Source organism: Filicampus tigris, chromosome 4, assembly GCF_054856515.1.
Source record: "Filicampus tigris isolate MCC_2025a chromosome 4, RoL_Ftig_1.0, whole genome shotgun sequence".
NCBI lineage: Eukaryota > Metazoa > Chordata > Actinopteri > Syngnathiformes > Syngnathidae > Filicampus > Filicampus tigris.
Window position 1 is genome coordinate 1,470,829 of NC_141220.1, and position 14,824 is coordinate 1,485,652.

Genomic DNA, 14,824 nt, shown 5'->3' on the forward strand with positions numbered 1-14,824 from the left:
TGACTCAATGTATATTCAATTGAATACAGTATTATAATATCAACGACATTTCATTTCATAAGACAACTGATTGTGGAAATGTATTTCAAATACTCACCCGAACGCTTGTAACATATTTGTTCTGAAGATGCTCCAATACCTCAGGAAAGATCAGCGGTTCCAGATCTTCCCCCTTCATTTCATACAGCAGCTCTGGATGACCCATCATTTCAGAGCTGCCAAACCAAGACAGAGTTTTTTCGAACTAATTGCCGTGCATGCCAAATAGGTGATTTTATTCAATGCCAGTGATAAAAAGATTATAGTGAAGATATGACCAGAAGATATGAGAGTTTGCTTTGACACTCACCATGGCGCCGTGCATTAAAACTAACCAGGGGGATTTTTTGGGGGTCGCAAACACAAGATTAGACCAAAAAATGGCAAAAGAAAACACACTTTTCCTCTTAGATGCTTGTAACTGTGGCACAAATGTAACGTCATAATGTAGCCTCTGCTGACAGCACACAGAATGTCGTTTGTTTCCAGATTTTTCTTTTAACGATATTATATCGAGCGCAACTTCTATCAATATTGTTCACGTGTCTATCACGATATTGAATTATAACCAGCCCTACTTAGCCAAATAAAAATATAAATAAAACAGACTCATGAAGGTACAGCATATATATATTATGTTCAGTATGCATACTTGCATACTATTTTTGTTTGGTGGTTTACCATGGGGTTTTTTTTGCGCAAAATACACCACTGATCTTATATTTACTCTCCGTAATAAAAGCTCAAATTATTGAGCAATTTGTCTATGATGCACATAGACTAAGATGTGTTGTCACAGATTACTTGAGAAAATAATCCAATTACTGATTATTCCTCAATAAAGTAATGTGGTTACTTTACTGATTACTTTATTATCAAAACAACTTAGTTACTTTCAAAGTAACTTATCAGTTATTTTTTAACAATTTCCTCCCTTTGCTGCCTCAACATAAGAATGACAACCGATTACTTAAATAATACTTAATTGAAAGTGCATGAACTTCAAACACCCTTCCATCATCTATACCGCTTATCCTCACAAGGGTCGCAGGCGTGCTGGAGCCTATCCCAGCTGTCTTCGGGCAGTAGGCGGGGGACTTTGGCACGACTTACCATCAACTTGGCAAAATTTGAATTTGCAGTGGCGAAGGTGACTTATCTTGGCCGAGTGGTTGGACAGGGTTGCGTTGCGCCGGTCGGGGCGAAGGTTTTTGTGGTTGGTGGGGTATTACAGGAGTTTTTGCAGAACTTTTTCATCTGTTGTTTTTCCGCTGACCGAGCTACTGAAGGCAAAGGCAAAATTGGTTTGGTCTTCAGCCTGTCAGCAAGCTTTTGAGAATGTGAAGCGCCTGCTGTGTTCGTCTCCTGTTTTGGCAGCTCCCTCTTTTGACTGGCCATTTATGCTACAGGTGGATGCTAGTCAGGGGGGAGCAGGAGCAGTTCTTCTGCAGGGGGATGGCCATGAGGTGGTGAGACCAGTTAGCTTCTTTTCTAAAAAATTCAATCGTTATCAGAGTAGCTATTCTGTGATTGAAAAGGAGGCGCTGGCTCTGATCTGGGCTTTGCAGCATTTTGATGTTTACATCAGTGGGGCACCCCTGGTGGTATACACCGATCATAACCCCCTTACATTCTTGGGATCTTTTAGGTCTCCCAATCAGACATTGGTTAGGTGGTCTTTGTTTTTGCAAGGCTATGATCTGACCATTTTGCACGTTAAGGGGACAGAGAATGTCATGGCTGATGGAGGGTGGAAGGGCATTCACCTTTAACCGTTGACACTCCAGCACATCGGCAAGATGCCTTAACATCGGGTTGTGATGTTAGCTGTAACGGCCTTGAGTGAGATTGTTCTTACATACCAGCAAGATGAACGTGAGTGTTGCTGCTGGGGCCTTAAGCGTACCGCTGGTTAAGGTTTGCGGGAGGAGGCAGGACATCGTACAGTAAAACTTGCCCTGAATACCACCATCTCTCACAGCTCTTTCACTTCTCCACTCCTTCCCATGCCATCCTTTGCCCTTGCTTTGGCTGGGCCACATCTTGGGCACACCTTCTTGCTACCTTTTCCTGACGTACCTCTTGGACCACCAGCTTTTGCGTCTCTCGGATGTAGTGGCCATGCTCCACGTGGGTGTAATGGTGACAAGACCACCCCTCCCTCCTGCACTCACCCCACGATGTCCTTGTGCCTGAGTGCTGTCTTTGCTTTTTTAGTTCCAGCCAGCGGGGTCCACTTCCTCCCAGTGGCCACGGTGGGGCCATCTTGGGCTACAAATGGATCGCTTGAATCCAGTAGCAACATCTCTGGTCTGAATTTGGCACACTTGAAATCTTCTGCCAGGCTGCAAATGGGTAGGTGTAGCATCCCTTCACCATAGAGCCTGATACTGCTTAGGCTCCTGGGAAGGCCAAGCCACTTCTTCGCATATGAGCGAACTATTCTCTACAGCGTTTCCACCTTTAAGAGTGGGACCTCGTATAGCGTTAGTGGCCACAGGAGTTGTAGAAGCAGTCTGCATTGCATGCATCGGAGCTTCAACTTGCCAGGGAGTAAGTTTCTGTTGATGTTCACCAGGCTGCTGGCTACCTCTTTCCTGAGCTGCACCACTTGCTCCTTATCTTTTCAGGGAGGCATCACGCCAGTAACAAAGGCTCTTGATAGGCTTATCAGAAATCTTTGGGATGGGTTCTTCACCAAGGTGGAAGTGGTGGTTTGACAGCTTCCCATTGATAACTGAGATGCTTCTGGACTTGCTCAGCTTGGTCTTAATGCGAGCCTGCTCAATGTTTTCGTAGACTTTTCTTAGCAGCCGTGCAATGTAGGCATTTGTCGTACCGAGCGTCGTAAGGTCATCCATGTAGGCCAGAACTCGGCAAAGTATGGCAAAGCCCAGGGGCCACATCTGGCTGCCAACAGTCTCTGCCTGGTCCTCACAGTGGTCCCCCAGACCATGTGTTGGATGTATTTTAAGTCACCACTGTATACATCACTGTCAATAATATAATACTTCCCACTTATCTGTATATTTGGGAGTCCTGACTAGGAACGGCTAATGAGTTGGTGGTTGGCGCACAAAATTAATGTTAGAATTTTTAATGTGTAAATATGTAATTATAATGACTGCTTCTAATTTTAAAGTTTGTATTTCCTAATTACAACAAGATATACCATATCAACACACATAGCATTTTAATGAAACTATGCTTTTCCTAATTACATAATATAGAACAAAGTAGGCATTGGAATGTTGGCTTGGCTCTCGGGAAGCGGTTGCGTTTCTCATGTGGCCCTTTTGCAAAATGAATTGCCCACCAGTTATTTGGCCGTGGCTGCCTCCTCACGATTCCTATTTGCCTGTGGAATTCCAAGGTATTTGTAGCTGTCCTGCACATCTGCTATGCTGCCTTCAGGTAGTTCAATCCCATCGGTTGTGATTATCTTTCCCTTACCGAGATATCATTCACCCACACTTATCCAGTTCGAATGACATTCCGATGTCATTGCTGTATATCCTTGTGAGATGAATCAGGGAGTTGATGTCACGCTCGTTCTTAGCACACAGCTTGATGTTATCCGTGGAGAGGAGGTGGCTGATCGTTCCACTTTTGAACCGGTACCCGAAACCACTCTTGATTATGAGTGGGTTCAGGCCTATGCAGAACAGTAGTGGGGTCAGAGCATCTCCTTGGAATATGCCACATTTGATATTCACCTCTGCAACTGGCTTTGAGTTGGCCTCCAGAGTTTAAGTCCTCACTGTGTTCTTGATGAAGGGTCTTAGAATCCCGTTGACATTGTACAGTTCCAAGCATTCCAATTTCCATGTGTGTGGCATTGAGTGGTGGACTTTGTTGTAATCATTCCAGGCAGTGCACAGATTAGTGCTTCTGGTTTTACAGCCTTCTACGTCTTCTAGACCTTCATGGAGAGCATAGAGTTAAAGTAAGCTCTGCCCACTTGTTTAACTGCTCTGCCGCAAAGACTTCTGGGATTGCTAAGTGTTACAGTTAACTGTACCTGTTCTTTTTCATTTAATGTTATGTTGATGTTTTATTGTTAAACAATCAACGACCAGTTACATTCACTGCTATATCAGGGTTTGAGTGTTGTTATAGTAACGGGGCACCGTGAGTGGAAATGTGTCAGATGAGTTCCTGCCCACTGCCTTATATAATAGGTTTGCATGTAAAAATTACATCGGTATTAAAAAGCACCTTCCTGCCTTCACATAAGCAATGAAACTACAATGAGTTCCAATGGAGAGTTTGTAATTGGTCCCTCCAGTGACTCTGACCAAACAAGGATTAGAACGGTAGGGGGCGCGGCCATTTTCCTCATTAACAAGAGGCGTTATTCATGGAGTCACTTATTTCCTGATTTCTCCCAAATTTATTGATAAAATAGAAAATGTCTCTTTTTATTTTACTGATCAAAAAACATATAAAATGAACTTGTTACTGAAAACATGGCTAACCCCGCCCAACCAGCCCTTTAAGGTCTTTAGGAGTATTTCTATAATCAGTTGTTCCAAAATCATGTTCTTGTATGTTCTTTTAATAATTGTAATCAGCTACTTTTTATTTTTTCTATTTTTTAAAAATGTCTTAAATGATCGTGTTTTTTAAATGTTGCCTTTAAATGTTTTGTAACTAGAAGCACATTGAGTTACCTTGTGTAAGAAATGCGCTATATAAGTAAAGCTGCCTTGCCTTTACTTTCCTTACACTGTACAGTAATTACAGTATACTAAATGTGTATTTTCTGTAATGGGTTCTCAATGACCAAACCTTTACTTTGAGGAGGAAGGTACTTTATCACACTTGGCTTCATCACATGTATAGACAGGAACACTTTCAAAACACATCTCAGCTCCGCCGTCAATCTGCTGCTCTTTTGCGAACGCCCTCTGTTGTCCGGGGGTACATATAGCATTCATATAAACCAGTGATGTTAAGCAAATACAACTATGTATTTGCTGTTATCATTAAATCTTCCTTTCTTTTTTTTTTTTTTAATTGAACACTTCTTGAACATTATGCCATTTACTGGCTCAACAAATTTAACGCTGTCTTATCTAATGAATCTAATTGAAACAGAATATTAAGTCTCCTTATAGTTGTTAATTTAGAGTTAATTTAACAAAATCAGCTTTTCTAACCTCAGTCTGTACTACCAAGTATACAACTGTACGTAAAGGGATATAGATATGTAATCATAACCTCACAACCAACACATAAACACTTTTAAATCTGTTCAATGAGTCTCTCAGGTGGCTTTACATTTCTTGCGGATTTTCTGAGTGTTGGTTCTTGTTTAAGGATAGGTGACTCATGTGATGGAGTCTTGAGTGTGTGTTGAGGTTTTTCAGCAGCCTCAACCCTCTGTTCTCCAGCTGCAGGTTCTTTGAGAAGATCTCTACGATTTCGTCTCATGAGAGCTCCATCTTCTGTTTGAATGGTATCTGACCTTGGTTGAACTTCACTTAAAACATTTGCTTTCTGTGTCCATGTGTTTGTTTTGTCTTTAAACCTCACTTGGTCTCCAGCATGCAGTTCAGGTAGGTCCGTTGTTCCTCTGTCATAATAGAACTTTTGTTTTGCTTTTTGCTGCTCCTTGAACATCTTTACACTGTTTTCCTCCGTCACCCTAAGTAGACCATCCTGGATGGGCAGGTTTGACCTCAGGCGTCGTCCCATAAGGAGTTGAGCTGGCGACACACCACACTCAAGCGGCATTGTGCGGTATACCAGTAGGCTCTGGTAGAAGTCCGTATCACTGTCTCGTGCCTTGCCCATTAGTCTTTTTACAATTTGTACCGACTTTTCCACAAGCCCATTGGACTGCGGGTAGTGAGGCCTCGATGTTGTGTCCCACGCCTCTGCAAACTGTCTAAACTTCATGTTGGCAAATTGAGGTCCATTGTCCTTAACAACCTCACTCGGCACACCGTGTCTTGCAAATATGGCTTTCATGGATGTAATCACAGTCTCTACGGTTGTAGTGTGCAATCTACAAAGCTCTGGATACAGGGAGTAATAGTCAGTGACGACAATGTAGTCCTTTCTTCCGGAAACAAAGAGGTCAGCACCCACCTTCTGATAAGGTCAGTCTGGCACAGGGTGTGGCTTAAGTGGCTCAGCAGGATTGCTTACTTGGTATTTCAAACATGTTGAGCAGCTTGACACCGCATTTGTGACATCCTGATTAATCCGTGGCCAATACATCACCTCACATGCTCTCGTTTTGCATTTTTCAATGCCAAGATGTCCTGCATGTATTTTTATCAGCATGTCTCCGCATAGACTCTTTGGAATGACTATCTTGCTTCCGTTGTAGATGATGCCTTCCACCACAGACCGTTCTGCTCTGCAGTTCCAGTACTCTTGAATAACAGTTGGACTGTTTTGCTTACAGTTAGGCCATCCATTTATGATAGTTTCGCATAGGGTTTTTAAAGTGTCATCTTTGCTTGTCTCATTTCTTATGAGCTCCATCTTTCCATCCGAGACAGGCATTGCAGTTGTGATCATGTTCACATATACTTGTACATCATTGTCCATCATGTTTGCTGGTTCTTTTGGATCCACAGCTCTGGATAACGTATCAGCTGTATACATCAGCTTCCCAGGGGTGTACATCACGTTGAGTGTGTAACGTTGCAGTCGGATCATCATTCTTTGGATTCTTAGTGGACAGTCATTGAGTGGCTTCTGGAACAATGCAACCAATGGTTTATGGTCAGTTTCAACACTGATTGCTTGCCCTGACACAAACTGGTGAAATCTTTCACAGGCATATGTTATGCTGAGCAGCTCTTTTTCAATCTGTGCATATCTTGTCTCTGCATCTGTCATGGATCGTGAAGCATATGCAACAGGCTGCCAGTCACCATACTTCTGCAATAGAACTGCTCCAAGCCCATTCTGTTATGCATCTGACGAGATCTTAATAGGTCTTGTCGGGTCATAAAACTTCAAAACTGGCGCTTCTGTGAGCAACTTCTTCAAATCACATCACGCTTTCTTATGTTCATGGTTCCACTCCCATTCAATTTTCTTTTCAGTCAGTTGTCTCAGTGGCGCCATCTTTTCAGAGAGAAGGGGTATGAATTTTCTCATGTAGTTGATCATGCCATTAAACCTCTATACATCTTTCTTGCATTGTGGCCTTGGCATATTTTCGATTGCTGATACTTTTCTGGCATCCGGTCTGATGCCTACACTGCTCAGGATGTCCCCTACAAATTTCAGTTCCGTCACTCCGAGCTGGCATTTCTCTTTATTCAGCTTCAGATTTGCTTTTCTGGTTGCCTCAAAAACATTTCTCAGTCTCATGTCATGTTCTGTTTTTGTGCTTCCCCAGACAATGATATCATCCATTGATGTGTCCACTGCTTCCAGGTGTTCATATATCGTGTATATTGTTTTATGATACACCTCGGGCGCTGAAGCAATGCCGAATGGCAGTCGTCGAAATCTATATCTGCCAAATGGACTGTTGAATGTGCATAGTTTTGAACTTGCCTCGTCCAACTTTAATTGCCAAAATCCGGATGATGCATCCAGCTTGCTGAAATATTTTGCATTTGCAAACTGTGACATTATTTCTTCTCTTGTAGGGAGCTTGAAATGTTCTCTCTGTATAGCTCGATTTAGATCTCTCGGGTCCAGGCATACCCTTGGCTGACCATTCCTTTTCTCAACCATAACAAGAGAACTCACCCACTCGGTTGGTTCATCGATCTTTTCAATCACCTCCAGGTTCTCCATCCGATCCAGCTCTTCTTTCAGTGGCTTTTGAATAGCAAATGGTACTTTGCGGTAAGGATGACTGACTGGTGGCACACCGCTGTCCACTCTGATTGTGTGTTTTCCTGAAAGACAGCCAAGACCCTGGAACAGATCACTATATTTTTCCATTAAATTATTATAATCCATGTCATCATCAGTTTCCACAACCAGCGCCCTCTTAACTAGATTCAGTCTTTCACAGGCATCTAAACCTAGTATGGGCTGCACCTTCTTTGGCACCACCAGGGATGCTAGTGTATATTCTTGGTCCTTGTGTGTCACTTTAACAATGCATTTTCCTTTTACAGGTATTCTTGTTCCTGAGTATCCACTTACTTTTGCTTTAGATGGATGTATTTTGGGTCTGGGTCTGATTCTCTTGAACTCTATTTCTGATATGACATTCGCCTGGGCACCGGTATCCAATTTAACCTCCATGTGCGTGTCATTCACTTTGAGTGTCATCATCCAATCCTTCTTTTCCACTTTGTTTTCTGTCACTATATCCACATAGAATTCCCCAGTGTCATCTTCATCCACTGTATGGACTTTGCTTTGTTTCTGGGTATTATTTATGCAACACCGAGCATAATGATTACTATTGTTACAGTTGTTGCATGTTTTGCCATAAGCCGGACATTTTTTAGGAGGATGCTGCGTGCCACAACGACCACAAGTTTTTTCTTTACTATCTTTGTTGAATGATGACTTTGATTTCTGTTGAATCTCAGAGGCATTATTCTTTTTATTGACTCTGTGTGAGCTCTTGTTCACAGCATCTACTTTGCAACTATCACCAACCAGCTCTTTTGCTTGCACTTTTACAGTCTCAGCCGCTCTGCATATTTTCAAAGCTTTTTCCAGGTCAAGATTTTCCTCTCTCAGTAGCCTCTCTCTTAGACCATTATTAGGAATCCCGCACACAAGTCTGTCTTTTATTAACGAGTCCGTCAATCCTCCAAATTCACATGTCTTACTTCTGTTCCATAGCTCTGTTACATACTGGTCGATTGTTTCTCCTGTCTTCTGAACATATGTGAAGAATCTATGCCTCTCAAATGTCACATTTCTCAGGTATGCAGTAAGCTTAAAAATTCTCCATTATCTTATACAACTTCATTTCGTCACATCAGCAAACGTGAATGTATTATAAGCTTCAAGTTTTGAAGTCCTCACCCACAACGTGCAAAAACACTGCCGCTTGCTTCTTGTCACATGTTTCGTCAAGTCCCATTGCCGATATGTACAAAGCAAAGCGTTGTTTAAATCTCCTCCAAATTTTCAGCCACATTCCCAGTAAGCTGAAGGGCGGGTGGTGGGTGTAAGCCGTCCATGTTGTCGTCGCTAGTCTTCTTTCTCTCTCGGCAAGTTAGCAACACAACGTTCGCTGATGAGCTGATGCGTCAATATCGTTAGCTGGGTGGCTAATGTTAGCTCACTTCGGTGACTTGTCCTCGTCGTCAATATCTGCGTCCCTTACTTCACCTCAATACCATCTTCTGACACCATGTAATGTTTTCGTCGTGGGTTCTCAATGACCAAACCTTTACTTTGAGGAGGAAGGTACTTTATCACACTTGGCTTCATCACATGTACAGACAGGGAACACTTTCAAAAAACGTCTGAGCTCCGCCGTCAATCTGCTCCTCTTTTGCGAACGCCCTTTGCTGTCCGGAGGTACATACAGCATTCATATAAACCAGTGATGTTAAGCAAATACAGCTATGTATTTTGCTGTTATCATTACTATATTTTCCACCTGATTTATGGTGCCCCCTGAAGTGCCTCACATTCATCTACAGTTTATCGCTATATGGGTTGTGATTAGCAAGGATACATTTTGACTGACAGAAGATCTTGGGTGCTGGCTGAGCACTGTGGAATTCCTGAAGACATTTGCAATAAAGTTGAGTTGTGATATTGTGAAAAGATCTAAATTGGATGGCAAAACTCTTGATTTGGCAGTTTATTTTCAGACTCTCTCAGTCATGAACTTTAGCTAAAGAAAATAAGCGAATAAAAAGCAGCTGAGATGCTGGTTTAGCACAGAGGTTAGCCTTAGCCAGTGTCAAAGCTATCAACTTGTTCATACAGACAAACAGGTACAGTATGTAATTAAGTACTCAGTCTGTGAAGGTGATTGACCTCACCTGTTGTAGATATGTAGTACCCAGTTGAGCACAGCGAAAATCTCACCACTCTCCAGGTCCCAACTGCTAACCTACAACACAAAAATTACTCATACTGTACATGTATCGTCTTATGGCGATAGTTAGAGTAATAGGGAAATATTGAATTGCTGTCATTTTGGTGTCAAGTGTCTCACCTGTGTCAAGTGAGCATGTAAACAGTGGTGACTCGCCCTAAGGAAGGCTCTGGTGAGGCGGTAATGTGGTGGTACACAGGGTTCCAGCAAGTGGCGTACTGTCGCCAGATCTGCCATGACAGCATGCTGCAGAGTAGAGAGGTGTCCTGCCAAACCTAGACCCTGTGTGTGAAGGTAAGACACACTCCGAAACCGAGCAGTCACTGCCTCCTCTAGTACCTAAAAAGGATGAAATCCATATATTAAGTCATCTAAAATTAGAAAGTTTGTTCAAGAAGATGTCAAACATTTTCTTTGCGGCCCCACTAGTCTAAATACGGTATTCTGATATAATATTGCATTTATGGAATATGAATCAAACAGCAACTGTCAACTGAGAATGACATCACAATTGCCCAGGGCTCAGGAAATAACCAAAGCTTGCAAACATCACATGACCAAACTCAGAAAACAGGCGAGCTGTGGCTGGTTGTTACCAAAGCCCTGAGCAACTGTGATGTCATTTTCAGTTGACAATAAGTGGAAAAATGGCCACCCCCTGAGATGGATAAAAAGAGGTGTACTGTATTTTGCTGCATAATTACTTTTTCATAAAAGCAATATTAATCATAATGTCGTGTTTAGACTTTAGATATTGTAAAGAAAATTTGATAGAGGAGGCACCTGGAAGAAACGTGCTCTCCAGCAACGAGGTCGTCCAGGGGGTAGGGGCCTGACATTGCTCTCGACTCGTTCCTCCAGCAGAGTTCTGTCAATAGCCTCTTCCCGCTCTATAATCCTCACAGTTGATACAAATGATGTGGGGTTTTGGCGAACCACAGTGAAGGCATTGCTCACGACTGCCCACAGCTCCTTTCCTGCAATGATGGTAAATGAAATTTTGTAATGGTGAAAAAAAATTGCATGCACAGATACACAACACGTCCTACACATTAAACAATGTATACACATTTATAACTACAAAATGGAATCATTAATTTTAGACAGATTTACATTAATTGGTTTCCAGGCAGTGCTCAGACATTTTTTGTGGGCAGATGCTCAAGCCCCCAAAAATTGCACCCATTGCCCAAATTATTCATGACTTGAACTAAAAAAAAATACAGTAGCTTGGCAGTGCCAGCTAGTCAATAGATGCAATGTTCAAGCATCGGCGGACTTTATTAATATAAAACAAGACAGCTGCATATGTAGAATGTAGTAGAAAAATAGATGGTGGTGTCAGGTGGACATTAGCTGACAAACTGGAGCGGCAGTCGACAGTGAAATGAAGAGAAGTACTGTTTATTTTCTCTTCGTTCTCTTCTGTTTTAATCAGCAACGTTGTTGCAGTGTTAAAAGGCACTGTTAGGAAAGAATCCTCTCAGGTACATACATGTACATTTACAGTTCATAATCGTTCTGTAAATGCAGTAAATATAAAAGGTTTCAACATAGATAGGTGCGGCTTATATAAAGGTGGGGCTTATTTAAGGTTTTTTCAAAAATATTCTAAAAATAGAGTGGGTGCTGCTTATATAATGGTGCAGCTTATAGCCCGGAAAATACGGTATTGCAAAAATAAGGCAATGTTATTTTATGAGGAGAATGAAAGACTTCCACTTCCGGGTCCTAGTTTTAAGTGTACGGTGGCGCTGGCATGATAGTTTGGACAGATTTTTATGCTCTAGAGATGTCCAAGACAAGGACATACTTGCTTGTAAAGGGATAAGGTACGTACTAAATTTTAAGTTAGTTAACAAAAAAAAAAATGCTATCCATCTTTTTCCCATGCTCCATACATACCTTATGCCGGATTACACACGCAAGACGGGCTGGGCATGTTTCCCTATGGTATTACATGTGTTGAACCACTGGAGGGCAGACTATGCCTGTGAGTACGATGTTACTGCAGGGAACGCACGTGAAAAGAAAAAAAGGACTCTATAGTCTGTTGTGGGCTATTTATAAAGGTGGCTCCATGATATCGCAGAAGAGAACAGCGGTCTTTCATTTTAAAAGAACCCAACACAACACGTCAGGCGATACTTGACCCAGTTAGGGATGATTAAAGGGACGGACAAAAACTAGGGATAGACCGATTCTCGGCCGGGCCGATTATTGCCGCCTATATTGTGCGTTTTGACCAATATCGGCATCTGCCTTTTTAAAAAATATGATGGTCGATAAGAAATCAATTTAAAATTGTGTTCAAATCAAAACAAAGATATGTGAAAGTTGAATTTTCTGTCATTTTGAAATTTTGGAGAACTTCATTTACTGTCGAAAATGATATGGAGCTATTTTTAAGTGTTTTCATTTCACTTTTTAAGACATGCTGACGACACTGGGTGCTCCCTGAACTTTTTGTTAGAATTTGATAAAGAAGTATATTGTCAAAAAATTATACTAATAATAATACAAAAAAAACCCCTACATTTAAGACGTTTAAAAAAAGTTAAGAATTTTCTTTTTTTTACATTTTTTTTTAGATTTTGATTAGATTTCCTTTATTACGAAAAATTAATATTGGCTCTAAATATCGGTTATCGGCTGCCTTGACTACAAATAATCGGTATTGGCCCTGAAAAAAACATATCAACACTCTAACGAAAACCCACTTCTGTCCTTTTTCAAAAACGTTCTCGTCCTCCGTCCCCAAAATGCGCGTCCATCTGGGACGGACTGACGGACCGTTCCGTCCTGGGATAGAATGCCCATCTCTGTTAATTTGTTGAGGTTGCCTCACCCAGAGTCTCTCCCAGGTTCCTAACACCAGAGAAGTATTTGGACACCAGCTCCTGGTCATCAGTGCTGAGCTCACTTCCTGGCATCCCAGCAGCCCCATTAAGCTGCCAGAGGATATCATTCTGCCACTGCTCCAGATTCATCAGGTAAGCATGGGCTTCCAGGAGCCTTCTTGACTCCACCAGACGCTCAGTTTGCAAAACCATGCTCCCAACTGCACTGAAAAAAAAAACAACAACTTAATTTTTGGTTGCAAATTAATAAACTGTGGTCAACTGACATACTTTTATACTCTTTTCCTAAATAATATGATGGTAAAATGAAAAATGATATACTGTATGTTTTTGATCTTGCAATACGTGGAGTTTACTCATTGAAAGATACAAGATACAACTGCATTTGCACAACTGAAGGTTTTTAAAAAGAATGTCCAACAAATACCAGCTAATGGATTGTAATTATTACAAACTATGAGGGGGAAAAGCTACTGAAGAAACACTGTCCATCACAAGAGCTGCTGAGGCAGTTCTACAAAACATTGACTCAGTTCTGTGTTCATCCATCTGAGCCAGGTTGGGTGTTGCTCCAAAGAAGAACTTAAAGGACCTATAGAGTCCAGATGGTCTAAGTTTCACAAAGAAGTTCTCTTCATATATTTTTCATCTAGAAAAGAAACTGTTAGTCCATCCATCCATTCATCCATTTTCTTCTGCTTATCCAGAGTTGGGTTGCGGGGGCACTAGCTTTAGGCACAGACTGCCCTCTCCCAGACACTTTGTCCAGCTCCCAGACAGCTTTGTCCAGAGATTCCGTGGCATTCCTAGGCCAGCCGGGAGACAAGTCTCTCCAATGTGTCCTGGGTCATTCCCAAGGACACCTCCCAGTGGGACATGCTCAGAACACCTCACCGAAGAGCCGCCCAGGAGGCATCCTAGGCAGAGATGCCACAACGGGGTAGGCAGCTGCTTAGGGCCCCTAGCTGGAAGGGGCTCCCAGGCAGCGCTGACATTGGTCCTTTTGTCAATGACAAAATGACTGAACCTTTTGCAATGCAACGTCAATGTACTGGATAAAAAAAAAAAATGCACTGGGCCCATGGTCACTTTTGCCTTTGGCCCCCAAGGTGACTAGACATGCCCCTGATCCTAGCTAGATGCCTGAGCCAACTCATCTGGCACCTCTCAATGCGAAGGAACAGACACTTTGAACTTTTAACTAGTTCTGATTTTAATAAGTCCCCACAGAGACCAACAGATGCTCTCTGTGAGGACTTTGCAGACCACTTCAGAAGTAAAATCGATGACATAAGATCCAGTCTTTTAGCCCGTCAAAACACAAGTTTTAATAAACCCGGACAATCATATTTACATAAGGAAACACTGGAAAATTTTGCCCTGGTTGATGCAAGGACACTTGTTCGAGTTTTCTCCCAGGTAAACCCAACAACCTGCCTTTTGGATCCAATTCCCACATTTCTTTTTAAGACATTTTATGGATTTTTTGAAGAACAAATTTTAAATATAGTCAATTGCTCTCTTCAGACAGGCGTCTTCCCCGCTGCCTTTAAAACGGCGGTGGTGAAGCCCCTTCTGAAGAAGAGCGGTTCTGACCCGAGCGTTTTTAATAACTACAGACCCGTATCCAACTTACCGTTTTTAAGTAAGATTTTAGAAAAACTGGTTTTCATCCAGTTGAATCATTTTTTAAATACAAATAATATTTTGGAGAAATATCAATCTGGTTTTAGGATGAACCACAGTACGGAGACTGCTCTTTTAAGGATCTTAAATGATATTAGGTGCACTGCAGACGTGAGAAAACTCACAGTCTTGGTGCTACTGGATCTAAGCGCTGCTTTTGATACAGTAGATCACCAAATTTTATTAAATAGACTTAAAAATCTAGTGGGCATCTCTGGTACTGTTTTTGACTGGTTTT

At 41.9% G+C, this 14,824-nt stretch overlaps 1 protein-coding gene across 5 annotated transcripts in view; it reads right to left on the bottom strand.

The window, feature by feature from the left end:
* Positions 1-14,824, bottom strand: part of exoc3l1 (exocyst complex component 3-like 1) — a 56,085-nt gene that overhangs the window by 32,637 nt on the left and 8,624 nt on the right. For 3 of the 5 annotated variants that reach the window (XM_086028559.1, XM_086028560.1, XM_086028562.1), the window contains 5 exons: positions 12,888-13,100; positions 10,823-11,016; positions 10,160-10,378; positions 9,984-10,054; positions 98-215 (listed from right to left, as the gene is read on the bottom strand). In XM_086028559.1, coding sequence (XP_085884685.1) covers positions 98-215; positions 9,984-10,054; positions 10,160-10,378; positions 10,823-11,016; positions 12,888-13,100 — 815 coding nt within the window. Of the gene's footprint in view, positions 1-97; positions 216-9,983; positions 10,055-10,159; positions 10,379-10,822; positions 11,017-12,887; positions 13,106-14,824 lie in introns of all 5 variants that reach the window. The other 2 variants (XM_086028561.1, XM_086028563.1) reach the window with 1 other exon arrangement.